The sequence below is a fragment of the Lagopus muta genome, chromosome 1, assembly GCF_023343835.1.
Source record: "Lagopus muta isolate bLagMut1 chromosome 1, bLagMut1 primary, whole genome shotgun sequence".
Classification (NCBI taxonomy): Eukaryota; Metazoa; Chordata; class Aves; order Galliformes; family Phasianidae; genus Lagopus; species Lagopus muta.
Window position 1 is genome coordinate 144,470,742 of NC_064433.1, and position 15,670 is coordinate 144,486,411.

The 15,670-nt window shown below is 42.0% G+C and overlaps 1 protein-coding gene across 2 annotated transcripts in view; it reads right to left on the reverse strand.

Moving 5' to 3' along the window:
• HS6ST3 (heparan sulfate 6-O-sulfotransferase 3) overlaps positions 1–7,756 on the reverse strand; it is a 279,526-nt gene extending 271,770 nt beyond the window's left edge. Inside the window, exons 1-6 of one of the 2 annotated variants that reach the window (XR_007374504.1) lie at positions 7,218–7,307; positions 4,435–5,005; positions 3,927–3,976; positions 3,299–3,369; positions 3,158–3,224; positions 904–1,429 (exon numbers count right to left, since the gene is read on the reverse strand). Coding sequence is in view for 1 of the 2 variants with exons in the window: in XM_048933205.1 (XP_048789162.1) it covers positions 7,218–7,756 (539 nt within the window). In the remaining variant the exon portion in view is untranslated. Of the gene's footprint in view, positions 1–903; positions 1,430–3,157; positions 3,225–3,298; positions 3,370–3,926; positions 3,977–4,434; positions 5,006–7,217 lie in introns of those variants that run through there. The other variant, XM_048933205.1, reaches the window with a different exon arrangement.
• Positions 7,757–15,670: the final 7,914 nt, after the last annotated feature.

Sequence of the window (15,670 nt, forward strand, 5' to 3'; positions counted from 1 at the left end):
CAACCTAAAATATTCTATTACATTTCTTTAAATTTGTGATTACTTCAGCAAAGTATATCACATGCCTATTAAATACCATATATCCAGATTTCATTTTTAGAAGTTCCCACAAAAGTTCCTTCAATTCAATGAAATTTAGTTTCTTTCACAAGAGTACTCTTGAACTCCCCACTTTACATTTCCAAGGCAATAATTTTTAATTCCTGTTGTGATACCATTGAAGATTGTTGCTCAAGAGAATGAAGTATTTTTTCAGCTCCTATAGTCACACAGTTGACCATTTATCAAACTCTTGACAATTTAGCCAAAGGACTTGGAAGAAACTACTCCCACACCCAGATGACAAACTAGCAATTTGCATCCTTGCTGAGTTGGTAGTTTATTTGCATTTCATTCAGCTAATGTTTCCAGTTCCTTTATTAGTTTAACTCATATGCTGTCACACCATTTTCTGCAATGCTTCCTAACTTTTCCAGCTTACATTGAACAGGTTTCTTACCTCTTCTTGGGTATTCTGGAGGAAAGAAACATGTGAAGTATGCCTCTTTCTTTCACTCCTGAGTTTCCAGTTTACTTATTTACCAGATGTAACTGGTCTCTGAAGGGAGGTCAGCACCTCCAAGTGCTCTAACATGCTGAAAAGCACCAAACAGCACCTGGAGCCACATGCCACCCTTCCTAGAAATATCACATTATTTCACAGAATCAGGTAGCAAAGCATCAAGTCAATTATGAATATCATGGTTTGTTTCATCAGTTCTTCACTATGTTCTTTAAAAGGTTTCATTCTTGCACAATAGCTATGTATGCATAGAAAATAACTGCTTCAGTAGCACAGCAACCACAGCCCTCTGGGCTTGGACTGTAAGAACACACTTCATACCATTTAGTCATTACCAAGATCCTAAGCACTGCTCATGGAAGAGACCACAGGTGTTTCAATAATTATCAACATTGCCACACTAGAAATGTTTTCAAAAGATCAACACACATTTTGAACAAAGCTGAGATAGGTTTCGTTGTTAATCTTTTTCTCTTTTATTAGTGGTCATGTACAGATAGGTCATCCAATCAGCTTCCTTGACAGAATTTAAAAACCTTGTTCATCAACAACAGAACATTGAAAGGACTTTAAGATACCTTGTAAGGCAACTCAGAACATTAAAACGATCAATTTAGCCTAACATTTAATCAAGAAATGAGTCTAAGTTTGGGCTGCAAGTACTTCCAGAGAGCAGGCAGCATACCGAATGCTAGATACTTTAAAGAATACAGGTTCCCTTGCTCTTATCAGGTCTCACGCTGCACAGAGAGCAGCAAAGTCTTTGAGCTCCAAGCATAATTCACTATCACTGCTGCACCAAGATCCAAGAGGAAATGCTTTCCTGTTACTGACTTTGAAGACAACATATGGAAACTGCCAGCACACCTGAGGGGAGAAATCATTCAGTTAAAATGGTTCTTTACCCTTTTCGTTTAGTTTCTTGTGATCACTAGAGCTAAGGTGGCAGACCACCCCCCCCCCCCCTCCTCAAAGCAGTCTCAGAAAAATCAAAGTAAGTAAATTTTATCCCTATTGTTGCCAATGACTGCGTCTACAGATTTAATCTCTATCAGCAGAATGACATTACACAGAAACTTTTCCCATTGGACCTCAAAACAACACATACTCCTGAAACTAAGAAGTAGTTTTAGTATCAATAATCAAGAGTACTAGAAGTTTTAATTCAGGCAGCTAGGTAACAGAAATTAATAAGATGCTTTTTAATACAAGAGTTAAACCAACTACCATCTTACAATGCTGCATAGCCCTAGAGGAAGGTACTGACAGCTCCACTCTATTTTTTCCTTCCCTAGATTTTAGTCCACAAGAAGCCAAAAAAGAATTCCTCATTAGATTGGTACTAACAACTTTCATAAATACTAGCAGTTAGCAGAAAACATGGAGTTCTCATCATTTTTGTAGTCCCCAAGCACAGCAACCTGCTGAGATTTATTGCAGCAGCTTCAGAGATCTCAAGACAAGGCTTGGGGTCAAAGGTTTTCTAGGGCTGCACCAACCTCGACACTGGAGATTCCTATTCCCATCAATCAATTGCCTGCTTTTCCTGAAGGTGGGATGCAGGGCAATCATCTCACAGGAGAAAAGCACAGTGAGAAATTAAGCCAGGTAAAATTGTTAGTTATTTATACCATAAAAGTAAAAGGAAATGCCTTTAAAATAGTATGAGTAGACATTTCCTGTTAGTGTCTTAAGAAAGAAAACCAATGTTCTAGAAACAAAACAAAAAAAAGAGGGGGTGGGGGGATAGGGGAAGAACTCCCTGGAAAGCAATGCTCAGAATTAAATTAAACAGAGCATATATTACAATGGAATTGAATTCTATTCAATGTTTACATCAACAACACAGCCACTGAATACAGAACACATTTAAATAAACCCATGATGTAAAGCTAAGGACAAATTATAACTCAGATCAATTTTGCAAATTAAGTAAACTGGCAGAAAAGGAGTAAAATCCAGTGGAGATGAGCATAAACCTCTACAATTAAATGGAAATTATCAGTTGTATAAAAAGACGATGGGAAATATAAGTAATAGCCTTCGAGAAAAGAAGCAGCATCTAAATTTCAAGCTGAACAACCAATATCAGACAACTGCAAAACAGCCAAGTTTTCTTGGCTTTTCTTCAGCCAAAGGAAGGCTGAAAGAGGACTTCCTATGAACCAAACCACCCAGTAGGCTAATGAAGAGAAAAGGATCCATTTTTCTTCTGTGTTCCTCAGAAACGATCCACATTAAGCACTGGAGGGAAGACAGCACCACCTTCTAGCAAGAAGGACAATGAAACCCCTGAAGGAATTACCAAAGGTTCCTCTGAAGTGACCAACACAAGGAAAAAAAAAATCTACAGCGTCAGTAGCAGGATCTCAAAGCAGTTTTTATCCTTCCTATTCCTTAAACTTACAAAAAGGGAAAGAAAAGAAACCTATAAGGGCTCACTGGTTCTAACATTCACTTCAGTAGAAGACACCAAGGTGTGGTAGAGCATTTCTGTGCTTTTTTCCAGGTTCAATACTAGTAACATGTACAGCTTTTTATTCTCTTCTCCCCACTACCTTCAGCATAGCCCTAATTTTTAATTAGCACTCTTACATTTTTGTGATGATCATGGTTACCATGGCTGCAAAGGAAGGAGTCCATCTTATGCTCTTGTTAGAGCCTTAAAAAAAAAAAAAAAACACACCTCAGTACGACTGCATCAGAAGAAACATGAATCTGCTGGCTTCTATTTACCTCTCCCAATTCTGTAACTTGTGGGTTCACTGCTGATTTATACTTCCACACAGTAACACAATTAAAAGACTCTACAAATAGGAAAGCATAAGCAAGTGAATGAATGAATGAAAAAAATCAATACTGCAGAAGACTCTACTGTACTAATAATAAAGCTCATGAGGTTTACAGAATTAGACTAATTTCACCGTTTCATAAGAAAATTAGACAACAACAGTTTCAATGAAGTATTCTTTCAAGTGTGTGGTTTAAAGTGTCACCTTCCTCTTTCAATCAAACTCATAATAAATAACAATGTGTAATTATTAATGATATTACAAACAACTGAGAAAGTGTGCCTTAATAAGAAGTCTTAAGGTCCCTTTTTAGTCTACCATACATAAAGTGGAAAGAAAAAGCAATCCCTACCACATACACCAAATTCTATCTGGTAACCTGAGAGGCAATTATCTTGGAATACCGACTGCAGCCCCAGATAAGGAACACTCCTCATCAGGTTTTTGATATCTAGACTCTCACTCCAGCCTTCTGTTGTATTACCCTGAGAAGAACTGCCTCTCCATCACACCTAGGATCCTTCAGAGCTGTGTTTCTCCACTGTCTAAAGAGGCAGCCTAAAGTCACTCACCTTTCCACACTGCTGCAAAGTTCTGCACCAATTACTTTCCACTGTAACAGCTATTTTTGAAAGACAAAGAAAATAACCCAAGTTACAGACGCTGGATATAGCAATATATTTCCTCTGAAGTAAATGTGGGGATAGTGTTATTGACGTAGAAACCTCCCCGTGAACACCACCACATCCTTGTGAGAGAAGTCACAATGCTTTAATTATGCTAATCATTACTTTAGTTTTCAGTTGCAAATAATAATTTAATTTACAACTGTATCAATTGCATATTCTTCACAATATCCAGATAGCAACTTCTGTAAAGTGAAAGCTATACTTCAGCGCTAGAAACCAGAACAGCATCTAGCGTGCAATCAGTAAACATCTTCTTACACTTATAATACTATAAATGGGATGGAAAGTACCACAATAATAACGGGGTGGCAAAGTCTCTGGCTACAGCAAATGAGAATGAACCCAAATGCAGCAGCCACAGAGTCAGACATGAAGGAAAAGAGAAGCTTACCTTCAGAAGGCCTCAGGTAGGGAGGGATCTCCAGCAAGAGATACCCTCATCCCCACTGCCAACCCTTAAATGAGGTCTGGGAGGTGGATCCTGGGTCTACCACTTCCAGTCACTCAGCTGCACTGCTTGCATGTGAGCTCCCCTGGGTTGGACCTGCCTTCTCTCCAGGTGCTCAATCACTGTTTCAGGCCATCACTTAGCATTTCCACTACAACACTGAAGTACCTAAGCTGGACACAACACACTTTGTATCATCGTATCACTGTGTCACAGATACAACAGTCCACTGGCATCAAAATTAAAAGTTGGTGCTTGGGCTTGAAGGAGTTCAAAGTCACTGATTCACAATGGTAGCTGCTGTCTACTGAAGTCCCTTCAACAGCTTAAGGAGATTTCAGGCCTAAAATCTCTTTCATGAGCAGTATTTTTAAAAGAAATAATCCAGGGAGAGGTAGTGCTCCACATATTTCAGAAACCCTTAGGGCCATCTTCCATTCCTTCTCTACCCACCACACAGTCCGCACTCCCACAAATTCAAAGTACAGTTTTTCTAATCAACTCTTCTAAATACCTGTGTTGAAAGATAGGACTTAAGAAAACAGCAAATGAAATACTCGATAACGTCAAACAAGATTATATGAGGCTCTCACTTGTTTCCTCTTGACTTACATTACTATTACCAGCACTGCAAGGAGCAAGTTTCCAAAACACACAGATCTATATTTGTAGTTAATGTTACATACGTTGAGATCTGAAACAGTTTATACCTTGCTATGAAGGAAAAAAGGAAGTTAGAGATACATCCTCATTGCATCGAGTGTATTATACTAGAGATCAAACACATAATACGATTTGTCCCACTGCCCCACAAAGAAAATCCAGTATCATATATTTACCCGAATTAGTCTAATTTTCTAACTCTGTAGCTGGAACACTGAAGAAAAAAAAAAGATATTCAAAGAAGTCTAATGCCTCAAATATCCTCAAAAGCTTTGAAAGACAACTTTAAAAAAATTTTTGTTTTAAATCATTGTGTTCTACTTTAGGCTCATATGATGGTCTCTTGCTTAGTTTAGGCATGCAGACACCTTGCGCTCAATTTGCAGTTCATACATTAAAAAGCCTTCAATCCATGCCTCTAATAGTACAGTCCTCCAGCAAAGTATTTTAGGCTTGACTCCAACTTCACCAGCAGCAAAGGCATTCATAGCAGAGACAAACCATACCTTAGGGTTCATTCTAAAACTCACTGAAAAATATTGAACTCATGCTAACTGACTATATGGAGTAAGCAAAGATAAAAAGTAAAAGGTGCCAGCACAGCATATATTATACAAGGAGCAACTTTATTTACAGGACTTCCTCCCAGAAAGTTCACCCAGGATGCTACACTAACCAAACAAGAACAAAAATTAACACTTGTCAGCTGTAGCTGGTGCCTCTACTTGTCTTCCTTCAAGCAGAATAATTACTAACAATCCACTGAATAACTCCCACATCGTCTTTTGCAATTCAACTCAAAGTCATAAATTGACCTAATTTTTTTTTCTTAATTTTAAAGTACAAGACCTGTTATTTTACCAATTTTACTTCCTACCTGCTATCGTTGTGATTCAAAATAACACTTGGTTATTTACTTACTAATATTTTCCACAGCAGAGGAAGAGAGGAAGCCAGAGACAGACTGCATGCTTTCAGATACTGCTGTGATCACTGCTCTTTGTCCTCCCTTCCCTGATTTACACTGCAACTACTCAATATTCCTTGAAGCTGTAGAGTTACCACTAAATTATTTTGTACTCCAAGACATTCACTGTGCTTTTCTCCTGCTAGCACGTTTTAAAGTTTTATCCTAAGCTGAATTTTTTAAATATATAAATGGTATGAGTTGCCCTAATTGTACCCTGCAAGTCCAGTCCAAGTCCTCAGCAATCATAATTACGTTATGCTAACTGGAATAATGCCAAATGTGTCTGGCTTTGTAATACAGGAGGGCCAGCTGTCAGTCACATCAAATAAACCAGCAGCAGCTGAGCAGTTGAAGATACCTTCTTGACGCATGGGGCCAGTGAAAGCAAGCCCCTGTATGCCATTGGGCCGCATGCGTTTCTGCAACACCGCACACAAAATGATATGTCAGCGGTGCCTCTGAAAATACCAAGTCTTCAGACTCAAAATTAAGACGGGTGGTAAAATGAATCATTATCTGAAAAACTACACAAGTGGAAGTAGGATTTTTCTTAAGTATTTTACATATATTGAAGTTACATTGCTAACAGTGTAAAAGTTCAGGAGAACACCTCTGTTTCCTCATTACCACACACGTCCAGGAGCTATCGCACAAGTAAAGACAGGATCTCTCACATTAACCTGGGAAAGCTTAAAGATAAATAAACCAGAGCAAAGCTCGCAACCCACTGCATTTTCTGTACCCAGTGGAGCTGCCCTTCGACTATTTCTCCATTTGCAACTCAAAGACTCGTTGCCAGACCCGACAGAAGCACGGGACAGAATACACAGAGAGGCCGCACATCCACGGAGCAGCAGCGCGGCTCCCCGCACGAAGCCTGCCTTAAAGCCGGGCACCGCTTCGCTCCTTTCGCTGCGGCCGCACACGCGGGGGATTATCAGAAGTTTGAAGAGAAACGAAAGCCTGGTATGCAGCAAAAGGGAAGGAGGGCACCCAGAGCTAGCAGCTCCGCAGGAACGCGAGCCTCGCCGAGTTATTCGGGGGCTTTTCGGCCGTTCTCTCCCCCGGGCCGCTCCCGCCGCGCGGCACTGACCTGAGCGTGCGGTTGCCGGCGCAGCCGCGGCGCTCCATGGCGGCGGGCACGCAGCTGGTGAGCTCGGTCCAGTCGGCGTGCAGCCCGCAGCTCCAGCCTGTAGAGAAGCGGGAGAAGAGCCAGGTGTCCTTATCGCCGCCCGGGCGGTGGCAGGCGCACTTCTTCTGCCCGGCGCGGCAGTAGCAGGGTTGCTCCAGACGGATGTTGCGCACCAGGTGCCGCCCGAAGGTGGTGCCGCCCGTCTTCTGGATGTGCAGGAAGACGATCACGTCGCGGCCCCGCATGTCGAAGCGCACCCTCCGGCACAGCTCCCCCCGCGCGAACGGGAACTTGGGCTCCAGCCGCGGCACGGCGGCCGCCGCCTCCTCTTCGTCCCGCTCCGCCGGCTGCTCCTCGCGGCGGGCGGCGGGGGCCGAGACGGGCGGGCGGCGGGGGCAGGCGGCGCCGGGGCAGGCGGGCGACACGTACTGGTAGACGATGAGCAGGAAGAGCAGCGCCAGCAGCGGCGGCAGCAGCCACCTGTTGAAGCGCTCGTCCATGGCGACGCGCGGGGCACGGCGCGGGCTCAGGCGCTGCCGGGCGCTGGCGGGGCGGCCGTCCCGCCCGGCTCCCCTCCCGCGGCGGCCAGTGGCATGGCCCCCGCGGGATCGCTCGGCTCAGCGTGGCCCTCCAGACGCGGCCATCCCCGCGCCCCGGCCGGCAGAAGCCGAGACACCGCGAACCGCCTCCGCGCTGCCGAGCGGCGGCAACCCCCAACTCCGCTCCGCCGACAACTCTCCGGCCCGAACGCACCGCTCAGCCTCCCGGGGGGGCGGGGTGCCGCCCGACCGCCGACCAATCGAAGTGAGCGGCCGGCGGAGTAGCCAATAGGCTGGCCTAGCACGCCGCGTGATTCACCAATGAGAGCGCGCGGTGAGGAAATGAGGGGGAGGTGGGAGCCGCTCCTCTCTCCCCTCCAGGTATCAGGCGCGGACCAATAGAACGTGAGGGGGCGGCGGGACCGGCCAATGAAACAGAGAGGGCGGGGCGAAAGGCAGCCAATGAGAGGCTCCGCCAGGTAAGCGGGGTGTGAAGCTCTCCGCCGTCCCGGCCCGCCTAGCGGGGACTGCCGCGGCACCCCGCACCTGCAGCGCGGTGGTTGAACGCTGTTGGTAATTAGCTGTCTGCCCTGAGCTCCCCGCGTGTTTGCAAAGTCTGTCACAAACGCCTCATATCCCACACGAGCCTCGGGCAGCTCCGGGATGAGCATGCATTTACATGCAAAGCACTTCAGGTCGGAACTGATTGCTCTGAAGGTATTTAATCACGGAATGTCTTTATTTAACGAGGGATTAATTAGGTATCTGGCAGTGCCACAGAACGACTTTCCTGCTTGGTACCTTTGGGAGGTCTGATAAAAGCAGCATGGCACCTCCCAAGGGACTGTTTCACTTCAAACTATAAAAACCATCCAGCCTCTGTATTTCAATTTCAATCTCTGTATTTCAGTGTGGAGAGCCAGAGTGTTTGGACAGTACTTCTGCAAGTGTTGATGAATGTCAGTGTTGATGAATTGTCCTGTGACAATTCCAGTGCCACAGGAATTCAGTGACACCCCTTTGCTTCATGCATGTTTCCATGTCAGATGCCATTCTGTCATGCTGCCCCTGTGCTGCCATCTGTCACACAGCAACAACACGGGACAGAGCACTGATGGGAAGGCTCAACTCTTCTGCAACATTCGCCTCTGACACCGAGGGCCAGCAGGATAAAATAGAAGGCATGGCTTTTGTAGCAATCTTAGTATAAAGCTATAGAAAATGGTCAAGCTGAAGGGTGGTTTCAATTGTTGTTACTGCAGGAGCAATGGCATCCATCACCTGACTGCAACCACATGAACAAGCTGCACACGCACTGCCAGGATCCCACTGCGCTGTTAGGATTTAGGCTGAGAGCAGGGTGAGAGCAACCAGACCTTGGTCTTGCCAAGACATCAAGAGAGAAGCACTTCTGTCTAACTAAAATGTCATGGGCCTGTCTAACTAAAATGTCATGGGCTATCTGGTGAATGTTTACCTCGCACAGCCTCAGGCTCCTAAATGGGGACATAAGCACATTGCCTTCTCCTTTCCTGGCTGATAGGGAGCCTCTCCCATAGACAATTGTGTATTTATAAATGTAAGGTAAGGAAGCACTTTGTTCTCACTTTTAGTCTATTCATTACCTAACAAATTTACATCAAAATAGAGAAACAACATCAAATATAGCTTTGTTTCTGTAACAAACAGCTCTGGTATTGCTTGTATTGGTAAATCCGTATTTGGAATAAAAGCACTGCTGAAGTATTTAGACTGAATTATCTATCACAGTGCTTTTAGTGAGGTACAGAAATGCTATTGCAATTTAAGATTTTCTCATTAAGTACCAGATTGTTCACACAGTACCTTCATTTCCCTGAAAAGGAGATCAAAGGTAAATTTGCTAACAGAGAAACTGTGAATTACAGTTACATTTAACATTTATTCAGACTTGGATAAGAGAGAGCCCGATTTGTGAAGATTGGCAAAAATCAGTATCTCTATATATATTTTATTGGGCAGAAAGGATGTACAGGAGAAGTCGGAGTATTTATAATCAGGCTCAGATGAAAAATTTGACTTTTAAAAACCTGTCACATTTCTGAAACTGGCAAAAAGTACACATGAATGAATGTGCTTATGCATCTCTCACAGACAGCCTTTCACTTATGAATTTTAATATTCCTAATGATGTTTTGCAGACCGCATTTTACACAGCTGTGCAACTCAGAGTACATCCAGCCCCCACTCAGTCACACCGTGAGGAGTACTGTCAGCTCTGCTGAAGGCAATCCCAGTTGGAGGAGAAGCCAAGGTCTCCAGAAGGTACCCATGTGGCATTATCCCTATAAAGAGAACGCAGTGTTTCTATTTGATACCATCTTATGTTCTCCTTTAGAGAGGTGTGTTACGGTGCAAGGCCCTGTGGGATGAAACTTCAATAAAATTTAGGTTCTGTAGAAGTCAATGTCTATAGCTCGTCAGCCTCAATAGAGCAAGGATAAGAGTCATTTTGAACCTAGTTGTGTTTCCACTGATTTAATGTGAATATGACTGGATTGAAAACATAAGAACTGCAAATACTGTTAAGTCCCAACATTTTTCCCTTTAAAATATAACTAATCTTTAAGCCTCCAGTGAATGCTTAAGGAAAATCCCTAGTTAGTTGCAGGCTAGTTTTGAGGTACTCTTACAAAATGAATGGAGTTTCCGTGGATTTCAAAATAAAACAATTACAAGATCGAGGTTTCACTTATTTTTTACATAACACTTCTCCAAGACCCAATACTGCCAGAGTAGAGCTCAGAGTTCACCAACTGTCCAAAGAAAATAATCGATGAGATAAATAAATACAGCAAAATCTATTCCTCATTGTAATTTCAGATGGAGTACATCCCCCTGTTAAAAACAGCATGTAAAACTCTGTCATTTCTGCCAGAGAATCTGTTGATGTGAAAATATGAGAACAATGCTGTATTACATTCCGACACAGAATGTCCCTTCTGCTTGGCGCTTCACAGGTAACACACAACAGGTTTTCTGACTTACTAAAAATCAAAACTGGCACACTCACCATTTATTTTAGAAGTCAATATAACATGGGCTATTCAGAATCAATGGGCATATGAAACAGTGTCTGTGCCAACACCAAGCTATGTATAAAATGCATGAGTAAGCAAATGATATTATGAAACAAAGGTACAAAAGTATGATTTCATCCAGCACTTACCTGTCAGAAAAGTTTAAAATCTATTAGATCTGTTAATGGAAAATTGAAGTGACACTTCCACATTGGTTTCTTTAAATTATTTATCACCACTTGACCCGAGCTGTTTCAGCATTTGCAGACAGTTGAGATTTCCCATAAAACATTTTTTTCTCTGTGTAGCAATTCCCTGGTGTCTCCCTTGTCACAGGGATGCAAACTGTAAAACCATAATAGCTAAATTAATAGACTCGTACCAACTTCAGTCATCTCCTTGGGATTAATTTGTAGCAAGGTTTATAGTATAAACCTCCCCTATTTTTTTTTCAGATTAAATTTTATTACATGCATTTATTGAACCTTCTATTTCAATGGCAAATTGAATGCTTCATTCTTCCTTTGTTCTTCCTTTTAAAGTAATCTATGCCTTATACCTATATCTATGCCGCCCACCAGCCCCACCACCCTGTAATTCATTATGATGTGTTAATTTTTAATTCTTGTGCTTGCCATTCTTTTCTGTAGCTTTCTTAAACTTACAGCCCCCTTTCATTACCTTTACTCAGAACACTGACATCACAGAAGCAATGTTTTCAGTCTAGCAGAGATGATGATGCATAAATGTGAGTCAAAATATGTTCTTCAGTCACCCAGGCTGTTTTCATACACTGTCCTGGAAGTGACGTAGTAGCAGTTCACAATATCTACACTACCTTACTATTTCATAGTCTTAAACGTTTCATATGTTCTAGTACATAAGAAATCACATCTACAAGTCATACTTTACACATTGCTGCTTGCTGATAGTTCCACAAGTGAGAACTGAGCTAGGAAAACTGGGACAGTCAGCATTTTATTCCTTTCTTCTTTGTTCAACTCGGTTGAACTGTTCATAGGATTTTTGTTTTTTTATTCTTAGTAACAATTGTTGTGAAGATAGTTTCTTGCCCAAAAAGGAATATTTCTGAAAACTCTGAGTTAGATCTTTTACATTGATGCCAAGGCTTTGCTGCACATAGATGGACTTCTTTTCTACCAAGCAGACTTGGTCATCTTTTGCTCTTGCAAAAGATTCACAGAAGGCATCTGTACCAGCAAATGAAACAGTGATAATTCCTGGGCATCGCTTATGTTCATCTAGCAAAGTAAACAATAATAAAGTGGTCTAACATGTTTTGGCTTGTGTCCAGCACTCTGCCAAACAACCCATGAACATAGTTTGGGAGTCAAACCATTCCAGAAGACATTTCCAACCAGCACTCAGTCACTGAGAGCATCAGCGCAGGTCAGATCGTAGTATGGCGTATGGCTTCAGTATCCAAGAAAGATTCTGAGAATGTTTAATTTAACATAGACTACACCACTAGATCATTTATATTTCAAAATTTGAGGAGGAAAATCTGTTTTCTCTCTTGCCATTTGCACTGTGACATAGGCAAGCATTACAAAATTCAAGTTGAATTCCAGTGTGTTTGCTGGCAAAGAAAATCTCTTTGTAGCCAATGTAAAAGGCTTACTGGAGTTCACTGCTTAGAGAATATGATGGCCACCAGGGACAAGGAATGGTGAGTCTTGCTAGTGTCCAGCTGCAATCAAAATTGTAGCAAGAATGATGTGAGGTGTAATCCCTGTCTGCAAATTAGCCAAATACTAGCCTCTGGCTGATGCTGCTGTTCAAGAAGATGTGCACATCTTCATAATATGCCAGGTGAGTCAGTGAATGGGAAGTTACTTGAGTAAGTGCAAGATCAAATGACAAGGAGCAAACACTGGTTCTTCAGCAAAGGGAGAAGGCAAACAGTATGAAATGCAGGGTGGTGGTGTTCGTTTGTTGTTGTTGTTGTTGTTTTGTAATCCCAAAAAAACTAAATATAGGGTCATTTGGGTATGCTCCTTCTACAACTGAAATCTGCCACACAAAGACAGCATTTACCAGGACAGACACAGCAATTGGCTCTTCCACTTCTGTTGCAGGCAGAGAAAAATCTAGACCTGCTGTCACACATTCCTGGCAGTCTCCAGCCCTTTGAATCCTGCAGTACTTATGATGCAAACCCTGGAGTACAGGGCTGCTTTTGTTGACTTATTAGAGAACAAAGGCGTATCAGGGAATCTTAGAATCATAGAATCGTTTGAGTTGGAAGGGACCTTTAAAGGTCATCTATTCCGAATCCGCTGCCATGATCAGGGACACCTACAGCTACATCAGATTGCTCAGAGCCTGACCAGTCTGACCTTGGATGTCTCCAGGGATGGGGCTTCCACCACATCTCTGAGCAGCCTGTTCCAAAGCTTCACTAGCCTTATCGTAGAAAAAGTTTAATGCATTTATTTGATAATCTGCACACATCCACTTACACTTTTCCAGATTCTGGTACAAGTAGAAGTGCTACAGACTCAGTCAGTGTCGATCATGTCAAGGACATCTCTACTAAATTTGCATTTTGTCTTTTGTTTTTCCCATTATAGAGCAACCTAAGAGGATCCAATTCATTCCCTTGTTTAAAGACTGTGGTGCCCATGCCAATGTTCAAGACCCCAGACTGCAATGTCATCCGAAGACCTGATTCTGATGCAGGAAAATCAGGGCGGAGAGAGACTGGAACTTTCTTCTGCCTAACAAAAACTAACAAATATTCCTATCAGTATTCCTTCCAAGATCCCAAATTTTCTTACAGAGCATAGGAGCTGCAAGACTGTGTAACACTGCCACCTGGTGACACGCACTGTAGCAATATTTTCTTCCTCCTCTCACTGCACAAAAAAAAAAAAATGCTTTCTTTCAGGTAATCTTAATTTGCCCATCCCTATCAAATAGAACTTACCCACCATCACTTTATCTTGAGCACTTCTGATTGTGTCTAGAAGTCAAACTACTGAAGTCTGAAAAGTTTTTTAGGGCATACTTTGTCTTTTCCTTCAGGATTGACTTTAGTATGCATATGGATAATTGAGGTCTAACTTGATCCAAATCCCCATCTCAGCTTTCTATAAAGTTTAAAATTGTAGTGTCTCTTGGGAAATAAATCTGAATTAATATTAGAATTGATCCACGTGACATAACCTTTTTTGTCCATCTTTTAGCCATGAGATGTAATTTTAAAGACCAACCAATCAACTAAAAGCAACAAAAAAGCTCCAGTAGCAACAACAAAAAGTCTTCCAGGAAGTCTCCATTTCCGATACTTGATCTTAGACTCTTTCATCTCTTTCATCTGATCTTTGTGGGATATAGATGGAAAATGGAGAGAAGTGTAAATCAGGATCAATGTTCAGCACCTCTATCTGGCTTTCACAGCTGTCTGCAAGTCTGAACCTTTCTTTTATGACTGACCTCCAACAGTTTACTCAAAATCATAGCGAGTTCTGAACTGTTATCACTTTCTGGGTTGCCACTTCTTACTGGACCTCACTTGGATTCATTTCAACAAGCTGACTTGGATACTTTGAAGTTTGAATTCACAAACCAAGTATTGTTCATGCGCTGTTGTTTTTAGTCCAATTTGGTCCTTTCTGAGAGACTCCAACTTTTGCTTGGGACTTTTTTTTAACTCTTTCTTATTCACCTCTAGTTCTATAAGCACCTGAGTTAGTAGCACCACTTTGATAGAATACTGCTTCATTGTTTTCTCTTCAGTATTTCCTTTTGATTTTCTCATTCAACCATAAAATTCTGCAAGCCCTACACACTTGGTGAAGGCATTATTTCAAAAGTGCTGGTCATCATGAAGATGCATTTAGAATAGTTTCCAATAAGTAAACAATGCTTCCACTTATCTCTTAGAATTCTTTTTTTTTTTTTTCTTCTTGAGACACTTCTCAATGTTCTATGGGAAAAACATGTTCATAAAAGGGTTGTACAGTCTTCATAAAATAAGCATTTTCCCCACAGTTTCATTTTTCTTCTTGGCTCATTTTAATAACTTAAAGGTTTGTGATCAGCGATTCTTCCATACACAAAGATTTAATGTCATTCCATATGTGTTTTCATAAAACCTGTGAATGGAAATATGTACTGGAACAGGCTGCCCAAGGAGGCTGATGATGCCCCATTCCTGGAGGCATTCAAGACCAGGCTGGATGTGGCTCTGGGCAGCCTGGTCTGGTGGTTGGTGACCCTGCACATAGCAGGGGAGTTGAAACTGGATGGTCATTATGGTGCTTTTCAACACAGGCCGTTCTGTGATTCTGTGATTCTATGAAAGTTATTTGTACTCTAAGTGGCAAGTTAGATACTCACACTTAGTATGAAGCCGTGATCTGAGGCATCTGCTTCCAGCATTAATTTACTGCTTTTTATGGTCTTGGATTAAGTATGCTGGGAAGCATAGTAATCAGAAGAACTGGGAACTTTAATCTACAATACCAAATTGTGGCAAGAAATGTAAATATATGAATTTTTTCTCTAGCTCTTAGTATAAGGAAGGATCTGTTGGCCTTGGAGTCTTTCTGAGACAGACCAAAGATTAGGGAAAAATACTAGCAGGAAGAAAAATTGTTCACCACAGACAGGTTAGAGATGAAAACTGTAAATTCAGAGGCAGAGTTGACATGAAGACTGTTCAAGTGTTATTTCAGATTTAAAATGGCAAAAAAGTCAAGGGAATAATTCTCAGACAGTCAGAACAGGAGATCAAAATACAGGTTAATCAAAGCAGCTAGTGCAGACCAAGAGTCTATGGGCACCTGAA